The sequence below is a fragment of the Pipra filicauda genome, unplaced genomic scaffold, assembly GCF_003945595.2.
Source record: "Pipra filicauda isolate LSUMZ 115617 unplaced genomic scaffold, ASM394559v2 scaffold2_size9829703_pilon, whole genome shotgun sequence".
NCBI classification, from domain to species: Eukaryota; Metazoa; Chordata; class Aves; order Passeriformes; family Pipridae; genus Pipra; species Pipra filicauda.
The window spans coordinates 3,924,706-3,945,455 of record NW_024104421.1 but is presented as its reverse complement, the minus strand read 5'-3'; the positions used below and the strand labels follow the sequence as shown (position 1 = coordinate 3,945,455).

At 47.8% G+C, this 20,750-nt stretch overlaps 2 protein-coding genes across 2 annotated transcripts in view; one reads left to right on the top strand and one right to left on the bottom strand.

Moving 5' to 3' along the window:
• The window catches only part of B4GALNT3 (beta-1,4-N-acetyl-galactosaminyltransferase 3), a 61,574-nt gene extending 55,007 nt beyond the window's left edge, over window positions 1-6,567 (top strand). Inside the window, exons 14-20 of the mRNA XM_039383134.1 lie at window positions 419-1,424; window positions 2,532-2,830; window positions 3,223-3,376; window positions 4,099-4,171; window positions 4,617-4,770; window positions 5,483-5,609; window positions 6,381-6,567. Coding sequence (XP_039239068.1) covers window positions 419-1,424; window positions 2,532-2,830; window positions 3,223-3,376; window positions 4,099-4,171; window positions 4,617-4,770; window positions 5,483-5,609; window positions 6,381-6,489 — 1,922 coding nt within the window. The 3' untranslated portion in view covers window positions 6,490-6,567. The remainder of the gene's footprint in view (window positions 1-418; window positions 1,425-2,531; window positions 2,831-3,222; window positions 3,377-4,098; window positions 4,172-4,616; window positions 4,771-5,482; window positions 5,610-6,380) is intronic.
• A 6,241-nt stretch (window positions 6,568-12,808) lies between these two features.
• The window catches only part of NINJ2 (ninjurin 2), a 47,152-nt gene continuing 39,210 nt past the window's right edge, over window positions 12,809-20,750 (bottom strand). The window contains exons 2-4 of the mRNA XM_027726478.2: window positions 15,593-15,824; window positions 14,024-14,207; window positions 12,809-13,153 (exon numbers count right to left, since the gene is read on the bottom strand). Coding sequence (XP_027582279.1) covers window positions 14,044-14,207; window positions 15,593-15,824 — 396 coding nt within the window. The 3' untranslated portion in view covers window positions 12,809-13,153; window positions 14,024-14,043. The remainder of the gene's footprint in view (window positions 13,154-14,023; window positions 14,208-15,592; window positions 15,825-20,750) is intronic.

Genomic DNA, 20,750 nt, shown 5'->3' with positions numbered 1-20,750 from the left:
CAGGTTGGGAGGTCACTAAACAGTGGGCTGTAGGAGACAACATGACAACTACCTCTCAGGCCCACAGCTTATCTGAGATGTAATTCTAGCAAAAACATGGGCAGGAGCAACAGAGCCAAAGCTCTGTATCATGGCAGCCGGTGCTCACACCTGCCTTGCAAATCTGAGGCCAGACAAGACAGCTAAAGGCAAAGCCAAACACCTCCACAGCCTTTGGCAGTGGTGGCTAAGAGGTGCTGAGAAGGTTGGTGCCAGCAGGAGCACAGATCCCATGTGTGAGAGCATCCCTGTCCTCTGAGCAGGAGGGGCAACACTGAGGTGAGGCAACAAGTAGCTACCCCAGCAGGATGAGTGCCTGGGTTAGGACAGGGAAAGCAGTGGCAGGATGCCAGAGATGTAACTTCAATTACTCCTGCAGGCTCCCAGGAGGGGAACCTGGATGACCTGCAGTACGAGGAGCAGGACACGGAGAGTACCCGTCCCGCCGAACACCCTGGCACAGTGAAGGCAGAGCTGTTGGGCAACGCTCCCGGCAGCATTTTGGGCAGGGACAATATCCACGAGGACTATTCCTTCCGGGAGCGTCGTCGGCTCCTCTCAGTAATGGGCAGTAACATAGGAGAGGGGATACAAAGGAGAAGGACAAAGAGGTCTGGTGTCAAATCAGCCGTGCTGGCCTCTACTAACCAAAGCCTCAGCCAGGTTGGCCTGGAGGGGAACCCAGTAACAAAGAGACCCCGTTTAAAAGCTGGTGTCAAAGACAACTCCAGGAGCCCTCTGCAGCATGCCAGGGCCATCCAGGGGAGAGTGCCTGTCAGAAGGGCAAACCCTCCTTCTAGGACTGTGTCTCAAAGACAGCAGTCTTTTAGCCACCCAAGGGACTCAGGGGTCACAATTCCCAAAGGGGTGAGACCTCGAGGAGATCTCAGCACTGCCAAGGATGGGCTGCAGCCAGCAGGCACCGTGCCAGCCAGAAAAGGAGGCCCAGTCTCTGGCAAAGCCAGCAGACGCTCTGTGAGCACTGCCAGCCCCAGCCAGCCCGGGCTGCCCCAGTGGCTGAACCAAGTGGAGTCCTACATTGCTGAGCACAAGGCAGCCAATGGTGGGGACATGGACGAAAGAGAGGTACAGGTGCCATCTCCTGTGAAGGGCAAGTCTGCACCTGTGGCAGCAGAAGACGAAGAGGAAGAGGCGGATGGGGAGCCAGAGGAGGAAGATGAGGAGGATTTTGATTACGTACCAGTGTTTGACCAGGCAGTGAACTGGGAGCAGACCTTCAGCGCGAGCAACCTGGACTTCCATATGCTGCGCACAGACTGGATTGACCTGAAATGCAACACATCGGGAAACTTGCTGCTAAGAGAAAGGGAGGCCCTGGAAGTTACACGTGTCTTCCTGAAGAAGCTCAACCAGAGGAGTAAAGGGTAAGGCACAGTGAGAGAACCAAGGGACGGAGTCCCGGAGCTGGTGTACCCTGCTGCACAGAGAATGCCTGTCATGTGAGTAACTAGTGAGAATCAGAGGATAAACTACATGTGGGAAATAAGATTTCAGGCAAGGAATCTATGTAAAACACTGGGCTTTAAATATACCTCTTTTGGCTGATAACTGGTGCCAGCTTTTGCTGGTACTCTTTTTTTACATGGTCTTGATATGGTTCTTCCCAAGATTTACCATCCTGATTGCCTTTCTGGCAAACAGACATAATTCCTCTGAGCCTCCATAAGCTAAACAATCCAACTCCGGACTCTTCTGTCGGGTTGGTGTCTATTTCCATAATTTTTTAACCAGTCCTTTTCTGTGCAGGTTTCATTTTGAGTTAATCTTCCTTGACATAAGTAACCAGTATCCTAGATATTTTATAGAATAGGTGTTATGAATTTCCAATCCCTGCTGTCTGATGCTACATCTTAAGATCACATTTGTTTTTTCAGGGTCACATCACACTGTTACACAGTCAAGTGTAACTGATCACTACACACAGGCTTTTCTCTGGCAAGCATCAACTTTACAGCAGAAACTCTTGTTATGATCTGAAAGGGCATGATCTGGCATTTCATCCAGTTTTGGCCATTCCAAACCTAAAGCTCACTCCAGTTTTTGCTGTGTGATTGCTCAGTCCTCCTCCATGTTCTTGGCTGATAAGCTGTCATGAGCCAGTTTCACTAGCCCAAACATACTCCTTGTGCCAAGATCGTTGTAGGTGGTGTTGAGTACACTCACTACTACCAGCCCTACAATCATTCAGACACATTTGTTATTTTCTGTGTCACCTTTATTTCATTTCCCCTGCCAAATATTTTTCTCTTGGCCGGAATCCCAGGTCTAATCCCACACGCTTGTGGATTTAGGAAACAGGTGCTAAACCTTCCCATGGGACTTTGGAAGCAGTGCAGCGAAGCAAGGGGAAGCAGGGGACAGAAAGGTTTGTGCTAGCCAGGAGGAAGGAGCCTAGCAGAGATGAACAGGCTGGAGGTGGGAGCAGGGCTGGTGTAGAGGGGACATGCCCATGCCAACTCTATCTCCTGCAGGCGGTTCCAGCTGCAGCGTATCGTGAACGTGGAGAAACGCCAGGACCGCATGCGGGGCAGCCGCTACCTGCTGGAGCTGGAGCTGCTGGAGCAGGGAGGGCGGCTCGTCCGCTTCTCCGAGTACGTCTTTGCCCAGGGCTGGCAGGGCGTTGGTGGCAATGAGGAGGAGGAGAGGAAGATGAGGAGCATGGTGTGGGGTCGCCGGCGGCACCTGATGGCTGTGGCGAACGAGCCAGAGCTGTGCTGGCCTCAGGGCTTTTCCTGGAACCACCGTGCCATGGTTCACTTCGTGGTGCCAGGTAAGGAGGATCTGCCTCCCCAGGACACCAAGGGATGGCACAGTGGGCGGTTCCCATGAGGGCAGTCCTGAACAGTGAACCTGGGCCAGTCTCTACCATCTCATTTGGGTCACTTCCAATTTATGGTTCTCTCCAAGTAAAACCCCCTCAGAAATATTATAGGGCCCAAACTTCCATGGCTTGTAAGCTCAAAGAAAACTCCTGTCAGATGGTGGGAAAGAACCCGCACTGATTCCTTGATTCTTTGGACCAGGTTTTCAGCCTGGGCCTGTTTCAGCATCCCTGCAAGGTTATTGGGGTTTGACAGGAGGCAAGAAGCCTTGCCTGTTGAGAAACAACACCATCACTGAAATCAGTTTGCTTAGATTATCTCCCTGTTGCAATACAACCAGTGAAAAACCAGGCACGTTGGGTGCTGCAGTTCATCTCTGACATGGAAGAGCTGTTCCAAGTCACTAAGGATCCCAACTTCAACATCATCATCACAGACTACAGCAGCGATGACATGGATGTAGAGAAGGCTCTGAAAAGGTCTACCTTGCACAGGTGAGAGTACTGCTTGATCACAAAAAAACCACTCACACATGTATGCTGCAAACACAGCACCTCTGCCAGTCTCTGTGTGTTGACCAGCCACAGACTGCTGCAGCTGGAAAACTGAAGATAACACCCACCCAGACCTTGCACATATACATGAATATGTTGTTATCATGATGTGCATACACACCATGTACTGTGTGGAACAGTGTTATAAAAGTGTAAGGCAATAGCTAGTGTAGTATTCCAGCCAAATTTGTTGAATTTGTCTATTTTCAAGTTTGCAAGAGAGAAGACAAAGCAAGTCTCACAGTGATGGGGCAGAGGGAGGACAGACAAGAAAGCTGTGAGAAATAGGACAGGGAGCCTGGAGGCCTCTGGGGACTCCGCTTGCTCGAATAACTGTCTGGCTTACCTTACTCTGATCTGAACCAGCCTTGGCTGGTCATTTCCTTTACATACCAGTAACAGGTCTAGTCCTAGAATAGACTGGACTATAGCTGAAAAGACTTTTGCTAGGCATTGCCCTCCCCTTGTTGCACAAGGAGGAAGACTCTGAGGGCATGATGGGAACTGGAACAGTGTTTAACTTGTGCACTCACCCAGCAAAGGCTTTCCTTGTCCTTGAGAGGGTGCACGGGGTGAGGGCAGCTCCACAGCCTGATGCCCGTGGTGCTTCCTGTGCCACCGGCACATGGGAACTGAACTTGACTTTCCCATCTGTCCCCCAGCTACCAGTACCTGAAGCTGACAGGGAATTTCGAGCGTTCTGCTGGGCTGCAGGCGGGAATAGACCTTGTGACGGTAAGTCTGGGCACCCTTGGGGTGGATACTGGTGCTATCATTACTTTTGGTACTGCACGCGCTGTTTTTAGGGAAGGGAATAGCTTGGCAGACTAGATCAAATGTGGATATGTTTCCTGTCCTTCCAGAGTAAGGGTCTCACCCTGTATTCTGAGGAGCCTGTGTTCTGTTTGGTTCTCAGTCCCCCTGCTGGGACTGTCAGACAGGAGGGAAGTCAGCAGTAGCAGCTTTGTGATACTGGCTCTGCCAGGTCATAGTTGTGGTATTTCACATTCATCGTTCAACAGCCACTCACTGGCTGCTTTACCAGCCTCTAGGACCTCAGTTTCTGATGCAGCAACAAATGGCTTTTTAATTGACTCCCATATCTCTGTCTTCCTGCTCCTCAAGAAAGACTTACTGAAAGTCAATCTATTTTTTTCCCAACCGGTGTGGTTCATTCCAGGACCCACACAGCATCATCTTCCTGTGTGACCTCCACATCCACTTCCCAGCTGGAGTCATTGATTCAATCAGGAAGCACTGTGTGGAAGGCAAGATGGCCTTCGCACCCATGGTCATGAGGCTGCACTGCGGGATGTCCCCACAGTGGCCTGAAGGTAAGAGGGAGTGGAGCCTCTTTGGCTCAGACCTTGGGGAATGGGAAAAGAAGCAGGATGTCTGCCACCTCTAGATTTGTTCCTCTGGTGGTGTTGAGGTCTGAAGCTTGAGGTACTTCCAGGTCCACAAAGTGAGGGTGTGTTAGATGTGGTTTAACAGCATCAGGTACCTGGAATTTGAGATCAAAAAGTTAGCAGAGCCCTTTGTATGATGTTTCTCCTGGTCATCTCCTAGGGCTCTTTGTGGATTTAAGGACCTTGGAAAACCCTTCCTTTACTCCCTTCTGTCCATTTCTCTCTTTTCTTAGAGGGCACAGCCTGTCCTGAGAAGAGCTGGTAGAGCAGGGGTGAGGGAAACGAACCCAAGTCAGAGGGGGAAAGTGGCATAGATCATCTTAGCATGGGATTTTCTTTAGACAGAGGTGGCCACCCGGAGCCATTCAGGCACGGGGCAACTCTGTGAAGCTGAGACAGTCCAGGAGGCGTTGAAGGCTCTGCTAACAAGTTGATAGGACAGCCCATGCTGTCTATCCTCAAGCCTTTCTCACTTTCCAAAGCTGGTTGGAATGGTTGGCTCTGCCTTGCTGCTGAGTTCACTCTCTGGTGTCAACATCATGCTGAAAGTAGTTTGAGTCTCTCTCCAGAATCTCTGCTGGAGTCATCAATGGTTCCAAGCACCAACATACCTGTGCCTCTTTTGTGCTCTCCTCAGGCTACTGGGAGGTGAATGGGTTTGGTCTCCTGGGCATATACAAGTCTGACCTGGACAAGATTGGAGGCATGAACACAAAAGAGTTTCGGGACCGCTGGGGAGGAGAGGACTGGGAACTCCTGGACAGGTAGGCATCCACTGTCATTGTTCATGTGCTCAGGAAGGGAGACCAATTGGATCTTGGAAGACCAGTGACCACAGGAGTAGGGATATAAGGAGATTGAGATGACTGCTGCCATAAGCTTGATCAGTGAGGGAGAGTCTTTGAGCCTGTCCTGACCTCAAACCTAGTAGGTTAGGAGACACAAAACACTCTCCTACAGCCACTAGTAGGAGAAGAGCCATTTTCTGGTGCCTTAGTGCCACACTGCTGGTTGGCCACGTGCAGATCAGGCACTGGTGATTGTGAAGGCTTTGTCCTCTTCCAGAGTGCAGCACACAGTCTGGGTCGCTCAGACTTCCCATATAACATTTAGCAATTGTCCAGAAGACCAACTGTTGGAGAAACATTTAAAGGTCACAAGGTACAGTTACAGTTTCCGAGAAGTTTGTAGTGAGGGATCTCTGCTGGACAAATCCTAGGCCTCTGGGTTTGTAGTTCTACGCTTTGGGCCCTGTCCTGTCTTTTCTGACGGCTGACTACAGAAAAGACTAGCATCCTGAGCAGTCCTGTGCTGCCAGCTGTCTTTTTCTCCTAGCCTGGTATGTGCAGGCACTCCTGACCAGTCCCGCCCTCAAGGGTGCATAAACACGAGATACCCCTGAGCTATTCTGGACTATCCAATTGAGTTGTAGTCTCTTGTCAACAGCACAACTTAAAAGAGTTTTCCTGGGGCTGAGCCCCCCCCCAGTATCTTTGCGATCAAGTTTTCTCTGAGTCTACCCTTCTTTCTGCCAGGATCTTACAGGCTGGGCTGGAAGTGGAGCGTCTCTCCCTGAGAAACTTTTTCCACTGGTTTCACTCAAAGCGGGGCATGTGGAACCGACGCCAGCTGAAGACACTGTAGCCTTCAACCCCACAGCTGTTCGGCGGCACCGTCCACCATCTCATCTAGATGTGCACTTTACTGAGGCACACAGCCGAGCACACAAACTCTTCCTCTGCCTCCAGAGCCCTCTGATGGGATGGCACAGCCAGGGAAGGGGTGATCAGGCTGGCGGAGCAGGAGCTTCTCTTCTGAGCCGTTGTATCCAAGACGTGGGATCCATGTCTGGCTGGGAAGGTGTGCGGGGGAGATGTCGACAAGGGAAGGACTCACGTTTCCTGCCATGCAGTCTGGTGGATGGTACAGTGGGAGAGGTGCCATATTTCCTGTTGAGTCTTGCACCAAACAAACACAAATCCCAGCTATGCCCAGAATGGTTTATTTAGAGCAATGCAGCTTCTTTTTCAATACTTGAATGAAAAAAAGAAAACAAAAAAAAAAAGAAAAACCCACAACCCTCCCCATTTCCCCTCCTTCCCTATCTCTTCAGTATCCATGATTTTGGACAGGGGACCAAAGTTCTCTGGACTGTATTGCATCCACATGCCCATGTGCTGACCCACGGAAATCTGGATATGGAGGAGCTAATAGGCACTTTAGGCTGCTGGTGCTTAGACGTTTCTCTGTGCTTTTCACTTTAGTCATTATGAAAAACTGTGCTCATATTCAGCAAATTATGGGCCATAGATGGAGATGCAAATACATTTCCCTTCCAAGAGCCATGTTTGCCTGTAGCTGGGCGAGCTGGTGGGGGTGATGTTACAATTCCACCTAAATTATTGATCCACTTCCTGAGGATAGTGGAGGGGTTATACAGAGAAGCTAGGAGGGCATCTCAGGAGGAACTTTGCAGCCTTATCTGACAGACATGTGTTTGTCCTAAATAATATCAGGGAAACCCTAGCAGGGAAGAAGTGGCAATATTTTAGTAGTTGAAATATTGTGATTTTGTCAGAAGAGGAGACAGAGTATTCTGCTCTCAAAATCCTGTACATTTATGCAGCATCTAAAAGTTAATTTAATAAGTTATGGCCTCGCAGTTGTGTCTTGTCCTAGTTTGACTCTTATGTAGAGAGCAGGCTTCTTGGTTGAAGAACCAGCACAGCTCTTGGTGCTTCATCTCTGAAACAGCCCTGAGAGCTCTGGCCTGATACAGAGGAGGTGGCCTCAGGTCTTGGCACATGCACTGGATGTAAAGAATGGTGAGGACAGAAGAGGGTTGAGTGAATAAAAGGATAGGCAGACTCATGCTGTCATTGATGCAAGACCTGTGGAAAGAGCCCACAGTTGGCCTGACACTACAGGAAATTCTCATCCCCTAAAACTCCTGTTAATGCAAGGCAAGATTGTTTTTTCCCCTGTAACCATTTTAGAAGACTATATACACCCAGAAATCCCAGCACACTCAGGACTTTACACTGGAGCTCCAGTGGTCCCCGTACCATCCTAAAAAGGCTGCTACTGGTCTCAAGCTTGAGGGGAGAATGTGACACAGAATGCTGCTCTTGGGGTCCAGCTCTGTGGGGAGTTGTTGAGACGTGAGTAATGGAGATATGTAGAATACAAGCAATGCTGACATGGTACTTGATTTTTTTTTTTTTTGCTTTTTGCTGATGGAGTCATTCATTTGTTACTGGTTCTGTGGTGCTTGACAAGTCCATCAAGTTCCACTATTGTAGAAAACTGAACATGCAAGTTCTGGCACGTGAGATAGAAATCTTGTCAAATCATCTGCTTGCATCAGTCTGGGTTTTGTGACTGATGGAGTTAGAAAAAGGCAACCAGATAGAAGAAAGTTTTGCTGTGCAGTGTGCAGCCATGATAAGAAGTAGACAAAAGACAGCTGTGTCTCTGACTCCACAGAGCGTTTACCAGAATGAAGACACTGAGTATCCCAGAAGAGGCAGCCTTAGCCATCTGCCCAAACCAGAGCAGTCTTCCTATTGAGGGAAAGTACTTTACCCATGTAGATACTAAGAAATTAGTCACTGCAGCTGGTGTCAGCCAGGAAACAGGCTGACAAGAGTCAACTTTTCTTTTTTTTTTTTTTTTTTCCAAAAAAGTGTTATAGGAGTTTAGGAGGCCAGGGCCTTGTGATGCAATGTTGCAATAAGCTCTGTTTCTGCCTGGAATGTGCAGTGTCAGTCATGCTCTCGGTGCATGTCAGAGCCTGTGCTTCACTCAAAACACAGGAACAGCCCCACGAGAGTGCAGGTGAGCTGCTTTCCAGGCTCCAGGACTGCGCCTCCCCAGCCTGTCCAGGCTGGCTCTGTCACGCAATCCCTGTGGAATGGGGAGAGGCTATCGGGAAGGGCGAATGCCGGGACACAGTGAGGCAATAGCAGGACCAGCTGTCTGGCCCCATCAGGCTGAGAACAGCATGATGCCCATTTTGCAGATGGAGAGCTGATGGATTCAGTGGCAGCCTGTAAGTCAGGCACAGGGAGGAAGGGTTATTTGTACCATGTGCTTTCACATCTGGCTGTAGATGTGGTCTGCAGCACCTAAAGTCAGCAGCTGGCTTTCATCTGCAGGCGCTGGCGAGAATTAGGTGCATCCAGAAGGTAACTCACTTGCCTTAATGATGATATGAGTAGCCCCTCTTCCCCACCAGAGAGGACAGTCATCAAAGAGTGGACTGGAAAGCAGCGCTCACTGCAGCACTGCCAGCAGAATTTGAGGATTTTGCCTCCGTTTTTTGGCTGAGACTGTGCTCCTTCCTTCATACCTTGTAACCCAGGCCAGTGTCAAGCAGAACTACCTCGTGAGGGCTCCTTGGTGGAGATGTAAGGAGTTAGTGGTTTTCAGTCCCATTTCCTGATGGCCAGTGTCCCTGCTGTCAAAGCTGCCATCTCAAATGTTCTTCCCTTTCTACCATAGTGGGAATTCTCAGTTGGTATTTAAGCATTGCTGTAGTAAACGTGATTAATACTAATTGGCACTAGCTGGCAGTCTCCATGGAGGAGCTTGGAGAGCCCATGGGGACAAAAGCTGTCTTCCAGCCCACATGCTCAAAGACCAGTGCAGGTAGAGAGAGAGGGGGCTACACTCTCCTCAGTTTTGCCAGCCAGCAGCAAACCTTGCAGGAGCAGTGCTGGGCTTTGCTCTGGGGCTGTTGTCCCTCTTCCAAAACAGCCTGCATGCAGTTTTTTTCCCCAGGCAGAGTCACGGAGGCAAGGAGAGCAGGAAGCCCAGCAGGAGCAGGTAGTCCCACAGCCGTGTAGTGAAAGGACACGGCCAGCCAGTGTAGTGGCCAGACCAGAACCACAGGGGTTTGCCCCATCACTAGTGTCGTATGTCTTGCATCATCTCTGGGTCCAGCACAGCTCCCAGAGGGAAGAGGGAACCTGGCTTCACCATGGCCATGAAGCTGACTCCCCCCAGCAGCTGATCCCATTTCTCTCGCTAGGATCTCTTTAGGAAGCTGTGCCGAGTTTCTGGCCTTGATATGCATCCTGGCTGTGTCCTGCCTCGAAGGCAGGAGGAAGTCAGTAGCTTGGGATTTTCCGTGCATCAGACAGGAGCAAGCTGCTCTGGAAGCTCTCTGGCTGGGGAGATGATGGACCATGGTTCAAGGGAGACCTTCCCTGGGGCAGGATGTGACCAGGCTCTGGGCCCTGGGCCCCCAAGTGTGCAGTGTAGGGCAAGGGGGCTCTGCCTGGAAATGTGTGACTCTGTCTTCAGGACTGTGAACTGTGGGGCTGGGGCTTGTTTTGCAGGTCAGCAAAGGGAATGAAGAAGGGCTGGCTTTTGTTCTGAGCAAAATGTTTTGTGTGAAAATTATAATGTGATTTGTTTTGTCATTGTCTTAATGTTTGCCCAGTATGAACATCTCTTCTTATTGCCTACAAATGTCTGAAGTTGATTGTTTTTTAGATACAGATGCCTTGTGTTGAGAATCTGAGTTGTACCTTTGAATTACCTGCCTTAAAGTGGCTCTGTGCCTTCAAGACAACTCCTGGGCCACCTCTCTGTTGGAGCTGGGGGATGTACAGATTCTCCCTCGTGTTTTATAAATACATTGTCTTCCTACAAGAGCTCACTTCTGTCTGTGTGTTACTCGCAACCACATCACCATGCAGCAGGGATTAGAAACCAAGTGTTGCTCCTCTGTCTTCATATAACCGAAAGCATAGGCAATACCAGAGAGACAGATCACTCTTTGCCCAAGGCAGCAAGAACTCTGCAGCAGGAAGTGAGTGGGAGATGCAGCAAGCAAGGTTAGCCAGGAGCGAGACCCGTTTCAGTCTCTCTAGGTCTGCAGAAAGTGGGATGGAAACACAACAGTATTTCTCCTGTCTTCTTGGGTTTGTCATGTGGAACAAGGTGGAAACACTGAACAAATACACATCCCACCAAAGCACAGGTGTGATGTGATCATAGAGAATGTGGAAAACAAAGTGGTCCTCCTTGCAAGCAGAGGAAAATTGCTGAAGAAGACCACAGGTGAGAGCCTAGACCCAGGTTTGGTGCTTGGCACAGTCTACACAAATGAGAGGTCAACTCTTTCACAGCAGCTGCTTATTTAGATTCAATTTTGGCCCATTTTTGCTTCAGCTGTGTGTTGAGTATCAAAAGCTTGGCAGGAATGGGAGTCAGACATGGAGAGGGGAAAAGGCAGCCAAGGTTGCTAATGAGTGTGATTTCATTATAATGAGAAATTATTATTATTAAAGGTGATGGGGGAGAAATATTCTGGTGTGCTGCCAGTCTTTTGCTTGTCTGGGATGAGTGACAGGAAACCTTCTCTGCTCAGGCAGGCCTCATGTACTGTCATACCTGATCTAGTAGCTCTCTGAAACAATGATGAAGTTAAGATCTGGTAAGGAAATTCCCCTCACTGCTTCTTTCCCAGCTGAACCTTTTATTTTTTTCCCTCTCTTTACATTCAGTCATCAATGCTAATTGCTTTGCCTCCTGCTTCATGAAGCAATGAGTCCTAGGGTTTGGGATCTGCGCACAGAATGCATAACATTTTACCTTTTCATGAACCCAGCTGGCCAGTAGTGGCTGAGAGCCCTTAGCTTGTGGTTTTGCTTTGCCTACAAGTGGCTTGGTTACCCCTACAGTGAAGCCTTTTTCTAGAGGAGAGCAGGATAACAGGCTTCCCAGAAACATCCACCCCTGTCTGCTGTCAGTCTTGGCACAGAGCAAGGACTGAGTTAAGCAGCAAATCCAGTGTCACTCCAGACCTGTCATCTCCCAGATAAAGTGGAGGACAAGTCTTTGCCTGCTTCACCAAACAGATCCCAGACCGTGCTCAGCTTTGCCACTTTAAATTCTGGTAAATACATAACTGGTACTTTCCACCCTCCTCTTTTTATGCAACTTTCCTTCAGCTGCCAAAAAGTCAGTTGCAGGTACCAGCTGATGCTGGCCCGTGGCCTTACCCACCACCTTCTGAGCAAGGTCATTCACACCCTCTTCAGAAAAAAGCACCACCTGTGACTTACAGTGAAATTTAGTTCTGTAAAGCCAAATACAGAATACAAATGAAATCTGTCTGTATCTATTTCTAAGTGTCAGACACTTCTAGTAGCTCCTCAAGACCACTATGAGGATGTTTTCATGGCATTTCTGTCTCAGTGGTAGCAAGGATATGCAATATTAAAAATCCATATTGAACTCTGATTTTGCAGTACAATGAAAAAAATCATTTAATAATCAGAAGAGCATGTAATTGTTTTAACAGGTTTACACAAGGCTATTAAAATATCCATTTCTTATCATGACTACAAAGTTAAATTTAGAATCAAAAATTTTTACTCTTTCGAAAAAATCTCAAAACTTGTTAATTCAAAGGATCTCTTTTTTTAAGGATACAAATTGTTCTAATCCACGGGAATTTCCAGCATTTGTCAATATAAAATCAATATATTTTAAAATATTTGTATTACTGATAAGACCTTAAACTATAATGGTGATTATTTAATGAAGTAATACACTATGTAACTGTCATTTCTCATTGTGGCAATAAGCCCAGACTGTTTCCTTATGTATAATGTTTCTTCATTTTCTACTAACTACTGTCAGGCCATTCTGACATCATTCCTGATAGGTCCCTGATGATGGCATCAGACCATAATAAGTATTTTTTCTCATTGTTAATATTCCAATGCTGGAAGTACCTGATTGTTTTCTTAACTGTGTTGCATTTAATTTTAAACAACTAGCAAAACATTTGAACTGGTTTAACTATGTTGACGTGCACACACTTTTCTGTCCTCCCATGAGAACTTTTTTTTTAATGTGAGAAACCCATTCCAACACTTGGGATGTAAACTATTAGATAGAATTGCTTTAAGGAGAGAGACTTACGTTTGAGACAAAAAAAAAAAGCTGGACTCTTCTTATTTATTTAGCCTACAAAGTAAATCATTCAGTCTTCTCTACCGAATGAGCCAGTATTGAATATGTGAAGCAGTAAGAGATGAGATTTACAGAACTGTGCTTTGAAACCATGTACCTGCTGCTATTCCCTTGCAAAGTTTGCTCTAGCTTGGAAAGGTGATGTTTCCACCCCTTCAGAACAGCAAAAGCATTACAGGAGGGGGCCAGTATACCATGACACACACAGAGTTTTGAAAGTTTAACCCAGTTTTCTGGATTTGTCAATGGGCTCCTGCTGAGGTCAGTGAAGACGTAGAGGAGGAGAGCTTTTCCTTCCAACTGCACTCCTCAGATCCTGCAGGGAAGATAAGAAATGCCAGTAAGGTCAGGGCAGGCTCCTCTGTGCTGTGTAGCCAGAGAGGAGCAGTCACAGCATACTGGGTCACTCGACACCATGACCACCCCTACACGTGTGGGCTGCTACTCTTCAGCACTTGCACCCTTCTGGATCCCAAGCAAGCAGTGTTTTTATAGAGGCTTTTGACCTTTGCATCCTTCCTCATCATATCATATGTCTATTGAGCTTTCCTGTTGGCTGTTGCCCCAGTATATTGCATTTAAACTGTGTTTACATGTTACAGGCCATGTTAGCAAGAGCTGTGACCTTTACTTCTTGACCTAAAGTTCTTTTGATCTAAGAACGTGTCATTCCCTCACTGACCTGACATGGGAACCCAGGCATTTGGTTGGACTCTTATTAACAAGACTGTTGAAAATGAGCACTGGATTCTTAAAAGAGTCCCTGCCAAACCACACTGGCTGTTGAGAAGGGCTCTTTTACCCTGGCCTAACCAGCACGTTCCTTTTCTTCTGCTAATAGTGCTGCCATCTCTGGATACCTCCCAGAATGCATTTTCTTTCCCAAGTTTAGCTCCCATCCACAAGTGCAATTTGTGTCTAGCATGAAGTCTGCAGCCTTCCAAAAACCACTTGCTGCTGATAAATCCCAGCAACTGGGATGTTTGGTGGTCTTGTTTTAAAGGAGAAATCCTGCTTCTCTGAGGGAATTTGTTCAGTGGCCCCAGATTCTTGTGGGACAGCAACATGCCTCTAGACAGGCTTTGTTAATTTGTGCATCTTTGCCTTCTCCACCTCACAATGATATTTTCTGAAATTGAGAGCCCTCCCAGGGGCCGGCCGTGGTGGGAGCTCACCCCTTTCTTACCTGACTCCGTGCCCCATGACTTAATAAGGTCGAAAATTCCTGTTAGGGTAGAGGCCAGTCTTCTGTACCCCAAAGGCTGTGATGAAGATGTTGAGGATGACTGTGATGAAGATGAGAGCTGTGGCAGCGTTGTTGAGAATGTTCAGGCGGGGTTGCTTTGCAATGTCATTCAGGTTCAAACGAGCTGTGCGATACAGTGCAAAAAGAGAGGGAGGTTTGCAGATTGACTCCAAGTCCCCCAGCCCATACAAGCTTTCCCTGCTTGATGAATGTCCATGGTGTCCCTGGGCACTGAGGCCACAGAGCAGGGGGAATAGTCCCAGGAATTTAACAGGAGCCACAACTTGCTCTAAGATGATGTAGAAGAACGGAGCAGAGAAAAACACTTTTTTTTTTTAATGTCATGTATTTGTTTTGTCGTGGAGGTGCCGTGGCCCTGCAGTGGGTCAACCCTAAATAGCCAAGTTACTGCTGCACATGAGCCAGATGTGTGCCACGCCCCCTGTACTGCATGGCCATGGGACATGGCGAGGGAAGGCTGTGTGACATGAGAGACAAGGTCAGCAATGTTGTACTTGGGTGGGGATGCCTGTTCCTCTTTGATACCCAGATCTCATATATGTGATCTGACACAGCTATCAACCCCCTCCTCACCCACAGACCAGAAGGTATCTGGGTACATAAATGGGATCATCCCTAGCTGATGGACACTGACCTGTTTAGACAACAGGAATTCAGGTTTACGGAGGCTGTCTGGCCAATAAGCCATGTGAGCAGCAGCCTTGTAGCTCCCTGCTCTCAGCTGTGGTCCCCTGTCCCCTTTCTCCTCACAGCTGGCTCCATCCACCACAGCTGCCAGCAGGAAAGGCTGTGGCATGTGGGGCAGGGGAAGGAACACATCACAGGATGTCCCGTAGCCTTCAATCCTCTGTCCCACATAAAAGCCCACAGAGGATATACAGGAAATAGCAGTGTTCTGCAGGCTTTTAATAGTGAGCAGTGTTGGAGGTGGAAATATAGCAACTCCTGTATCAGATGGAGCACTGGAGAAGCCTGTCTGAAATGCTGATGTTAATATACTGTCTGTAGGGCACTAGGAGAACTGTGGAATTGGTTAAAGTGGTGTTAATACAGGAAATACCTCTGCCTAAGTTGTTCTGTTAAGTCACAGCTGAAGTGAGACCAAAAGCTCAAGGCTAAAATGTAGTGTCTGCAGGAGCTACTTGAAAGAGCATATAACAGCAAGGGCAGCAAATGGCCCACCTTGGCCAAAACCCAGGTCCTTCACTGTGACCAAGGGTCAGCAGTGGGAAAGTGAAGGAAGAGTTGTGCTCAGAGATGTTGTGCAAGTGAAAAACAACCCACTCAGCACTTCGACAAGCAGTGACACACACCTCCCTACCACCTGCATCAAGCTGCCTTCAACCCTTCTGCAGCCCTGGTTGGAGCCAGAAGGGAATGATTTGGGAGAAGAGGCTTCTCCCTTCCACCCCCACACCAGCCAAGCCATGGGGTTCTCTGCCCCTGCAGCACCCTGCCAGGGTGCACAGCCTTCAGTGGCCACCTTACCAGTGATGATGAGGAGAATCCCGATCATCACCTGGAAGAAGAGGGAGATGCTGATGAGCACGATGAGGGTGGCATAGTACTGGAAGGACGGCCCCTGCTCCAGCACGGCTTTGAGCTGCGTGACGTTGGCCATGAACAGTGCCACATCCAGCATGCTCTCGGCCACGCTCTTCTTCGTCGCGTAGTGGTTGATGTTCATCGGCCCGTTGATCCGGAGATGAGGATTCACGCCCTGGGGGGACAGGAAAAATCCCATGAACTGGTGATACCACTAAACCAGCAGACACATCTGTGCCACACGGGGTGCTGCCTCCTCCTTGGGGTTTGTCTAGAAAGCCTGGGAAGGAGTCAAAGTTGAGCGTTTTAAACGTGTTGAGTGCATCCAGTTTCCCCTCAGAGCCACCTCGTGGTATTAATAGGGACAAGATACTTGTGGTGATCAAGAGCTCAGCAAGGTTAAAAACATACCGGGTATTTTTGTGGAAAACAAGCTCGTCCAGAGTTACAATAGCATAGATTATCCAAAGCCAGGGGTTTTGCAAAGAATATTAAATTCTCCTCCTTCAGGGCACAGACAAGCCTCAGACTTACAGGAGGTTAAAGAGAGATCTCTTTGGGTTGGGTATTGTGTTTAATGTCATTATCAGTGATCTGGATGGGAGGATCGAGTTTGCAGGCCACACTGCACTGGGCAAGAGTGTTGCTCTGCTGGAGGATACAAAGGCTCTGCAGAGGGATCTGGACAGGCTGGATCAATGAGCTGAGGCCCATTTCATGAGGTTCAACAAGATGAGAGCCGGGTCTTGCACCTGGGTCACAACAACGTCATGCAGTGCTACACACTTGGGTAAGAGAGGCTGGAAAGCTCCCTGACGGAAAAGGGCCTGGGGCTGCTGGCTGAACATGAGCTGTCAGTGTGTCCAGGTGGCCAAGAAGGCCAATGGCATCCTGGCCTGTATCAAAAATAGTGTGGCCAGCACAACCAGAAAAGGGATCATCCCCCTGTGCTGGGCACTGGTGAGGCCATATCCTGAATGCTGGGTTTGGTTTTGGGCCCCTCACTACAAGAACATTGATGTGCTGGAGTGAGTCTTGAGAAGGGCAACGAAGCTGGTGAAGGTTCTAGAGAGTAAGTCCTATGAGCAGTTGAGGGAGCTGGGAGGGTTTAGCCTGGAGAAAAGGAGGCTCAGGGAAGACCTCATCACTCTCTACAACTCCCTGAAAGGAGACTGCAGCCAAGTGGGGGCCAGTCTCTTTTCTCAAGACAAGCAGTTGTCCTATTGACAAGCAATAGGTCAAGAAGAAATGGCCTCAAGTTGCACCAGGAGAGGTTTAGATTGGATATTAGGAAAAGATTTCTTTAACAAAAGGCTTGTCAGGCACTGGAACAGACTGCCCAGGGAAGTAGCTGGGTCACCATGCCTGGAGGTATTTAAAAGACATGTAGATGTGGCACTTGAGGACATGGTTTAGTGATGGTCGTGGCAGTACTAGGTTAATGGCTGGACTTGATGATCTTAAAGATCATTTCCAACCTAAAAAGATCTATGATTCTCTGAACACTTTTTGCTGGCTTCTATCTTAGACAAGGTGCTAGAGCAGATGGGATGATCCACTTTCTTGTTTTTGAAACCAAGGGCAATATTTCTTCAGAACATCAGACACCGAAATGCAACAAGACAAGGGGTGGGATCCATCACACCTGACTTTAACTAATCATTCAGGCACATTTTTTTGTCGGTGGAAAGAAACAACTATTTGTAAGAGCCAAATCACCTGGTTGCCTTTAATCTAATTGCAAGGTGTAGGTAATTTGGCTGCTTTAAGCCATCCACCTTTTCTCTGTCTTTCTCTTAGTGAGTTCACCTGTTAGCTCTCTTGACCCAAGTGATGAAAAAAACCAAAAAGTCAGAAATGTGGATGATAGTTTTCAATTCACCCAGAGCATCATAAGCTGGTAACAAACCACCAGCAAAGGCAACAATTACAAAAGATTTGGATCTATCTGCAGCAAGCTATGCTCTTCTTACCTTAAAAAGAAAAAAACCCCAACACTTAGATATATCAGATAGACTTTGGTTCTGGGTAATCAGCCTCCTGTCAGCTACAGTAAAGACCAGCAGCCTTGCCCTCAGCATTGTCTGATGGGAACCCTTTAAAACCAGAGGTGAAGGCCAGGCTGGGCCTGAGGGGCCTTCTTTTGCTCAAAGTGGTGAGAGAGATTTCTTGAGGTGCATACTGGAAATGCCTACATCAAATGGTAAGTGCTTTTTTTCATCTCTTTCTACCAGGTAAAGTAGAAAATGTAGTGTTTCCTCCATGCTCTAGGCAGGATGCTAGGGAAGGGTCATGGCTAGTGCTTTATGCTGTGGTCTTGGGTCTCTTTGTGCATCCCTGTGCAAGAGTGGCTTTCTCTGTGCCAGGAGAGTGTGAGCAAAACCCGTGATCCTGGGAGAGCATTGTATGTGGTTGTGTGTCCGATGCTGAAGTTGGAGTTCAATTTTGAAAGGGGGTTGTGGCCCCACTCTAGTGGTCACCTTCATGTGACAAAGCCACGTATGAAAAAGCGAGCAGGAAAGACTGTGTGTTCTGACCTATTGATGCCACTAAGAAGTGGCTAGCTAGGGGTAGAAAAGGGCTTTGGGTGATTTTCTTTTTTTTTTTTTTAAATATGATAGCTTAAAACATGTAATTCTTGCAGTTTCTGACAGTGATATTACCGTGGTTAAGTGGTTCTTTTGCAAAGCTTGTATTTCTTGCTGTGGAAGGTAGAAGTTAAAAGATACTGTAAGGAGGCAAAGAACTCCAAGGCAGTGTGTAGGTGTTCAAGGCTTAAACATTACAGTGTGGTGTCAGGGGCAGCATAGAGGCGTCTTGCATCTTGAGGAAAGGAGGCCAGCAAAAGGTCAGATCCTGTGAACACATTTTAAAAATATTTACTGAGGTACTACTGCCTCTTAGTTGGCCTGAAAGCACGTGATCCTGTTGAAACAGAGAGGAGCTAATACGAAATGGTGCAAGGTTTGTGATTTGATCCCTCTCATGTGCTGTTTTCCTTATTCCTGAGGAATCAGCCCTCTTCCTTGCAGCATCACAAGGCTGAGCATTGATAATTTATCTCTGTGTAATGATGAGTTAAGGGTGCGAGAACAAGGACGCTGTACAAACAGGACAGAGCTTTTGTTAAATGAGTGACTGGTACAAGGAGGCTGAGACATCTGTTTCTAGTTGCTTACGTGGAGAAAAATAAAGCAAGTCAGGAGCTCTTGTTGAAGGAAAACACGTCCTCCTTTTGAGCTGCCCCCATGCTTCTTTACCTGGAGTGTGAAATGGGGCAGAGTTGCAACGTACTGAGCTCTGTGTCCCAGATGATCAGGCAATGAAAATAGACAGCTTTCCTGTGGGCTTCTCTTGCGTGGATGAGTGTGACAGCATGTTCCTGTTTGGGGCATGAAAACACAGGCAGGTGCTGCTCTCCTATGTGGAGTAACTGGAACTGGGAAACCTTTGCAATGGAAAAGGTGTGACTCCAGATTCAAAGCTCTTTCAGTCCAGACAGATCCAGAAAGATTGCCAAAAGGATAAAGGCTGATGAAAGCTGGACACTAAACTTGGGTAGCTTAAGATTTGTGATGGGTGGCCCCCCAGCACCCACCTGGCTACAAACTCCTTTCAGGGAGTTGTAGAGAGTGATGAGGTCTTCCCTGAGCCTCCTCTTCTTCAGGCTGAAGAACCCCAGCTCCCTCAGCCTCTCCTCATAGGACTTGTGCTCGAGTCCTTTCACCAGCTTCATTGCCCTTCTGTTGACACACTCCAGCACAACGCACTTAAGATGCAAGGAAAAGTTAGAGAAGTCCAGGGGTTTTATGGCTTTGGCCCTCAGTGTTCTGTCTAGTCCAGCAGCTAGAAATGGAAGTTTGACGTCTCAAATAAGGAGAGGCTTAAACAAACCAGGAGTCTTCAGAGACCTGGTATTTGGATTAATGCAGGGGGATGGATTTGCTTGGGATGCCTGTGCCATAGCTGTCACCAGGGAACTACTGTGTCTGTGGGGTTTGAATGTGTGGTTGTGACTTTTTTTTTTTTTAGCTGCCAGAATGCTTGCACAGCTTTCTGAAGACCATTTCTGCCTTTGCTTTGTTTAAAAGTTCAGTCCTGTAAACTGCTGCAGCTCAGGAACTGATTCACAAGCAACTTGGGTTTCCTTGTAGCAGGATTGGCCAGACAGCTGTGGGAGGTTGTGTGGGATCACTGAGGAGATTATGATTCCCTTTTGGCAAACAGAACCCTAAGTCAAGTCACAGGACATACCTGAAGGCTCATCAAAGTGATTTATGTCATCAGGCTAGAGCTGGTGTCTTTCTAGTCGCTTTGAAAGCGTTCCCCTTGGGAAAGTGGAGATCACTGCCTTTTCTCTATAATGTGTCAAAGAAAGGAAACCTGGATCTGGCAGTCAGACACCAAGTTCATCTTGAAAGCGCTGTTGCAGAGCCAGCATGTCTGCTGGAAAACAGCACCTACCAGTAAGCAGCCCTTTCCCAAGATGGGGATCTGTCACTATTGCCCACTCTTAAAGAGTAGGGAAACTGGGACTTGAAAAATTCCATCCCGGTCATGCAACAGTGTTGGATGAACTGGTGCTGGAGCTGATCTCCTGTGCCCCATTTTTGGATGTTTTGGCTTTCCATGTGAAACAGCCTCTTTCCCTGCAAAGACTCTGCTGGCTTCAGTCTGACCTCAGGCAAATCCCCTTTCCATTTGCTTTTGTGTAAACGTGGCACAGCAATACAGATCCCTAAAGAGACTGAGTGAGGCACCCGTCTATGTTTTGTAAGTCAGAGGATTAATTCTTACTCAAAGCATGCACACACACAAATATTCCAATTTCACTTCTATTGTTATTTTTGATTTTTGGAGGAATTCTTGGAGAAAGCAGGATGAATATCACCACGAGTGTGGATTTGGTTGTTTGGGGTTTTTTTAATTCCTTTTTGAACTTGATCTCTGGTTTTGCTGTAGGGAGCTGGCAGGTTTCAGGGCCTGTGAAACCTGGTTCTGGCACCAGAGGGCGTGCTGAGCTCCACAGCTCACTGAAACTACCTGAAAAATTTCCACTAAAATTAGTTTTCGAGAGAAATTCTTTGGGTTTTATTATGCA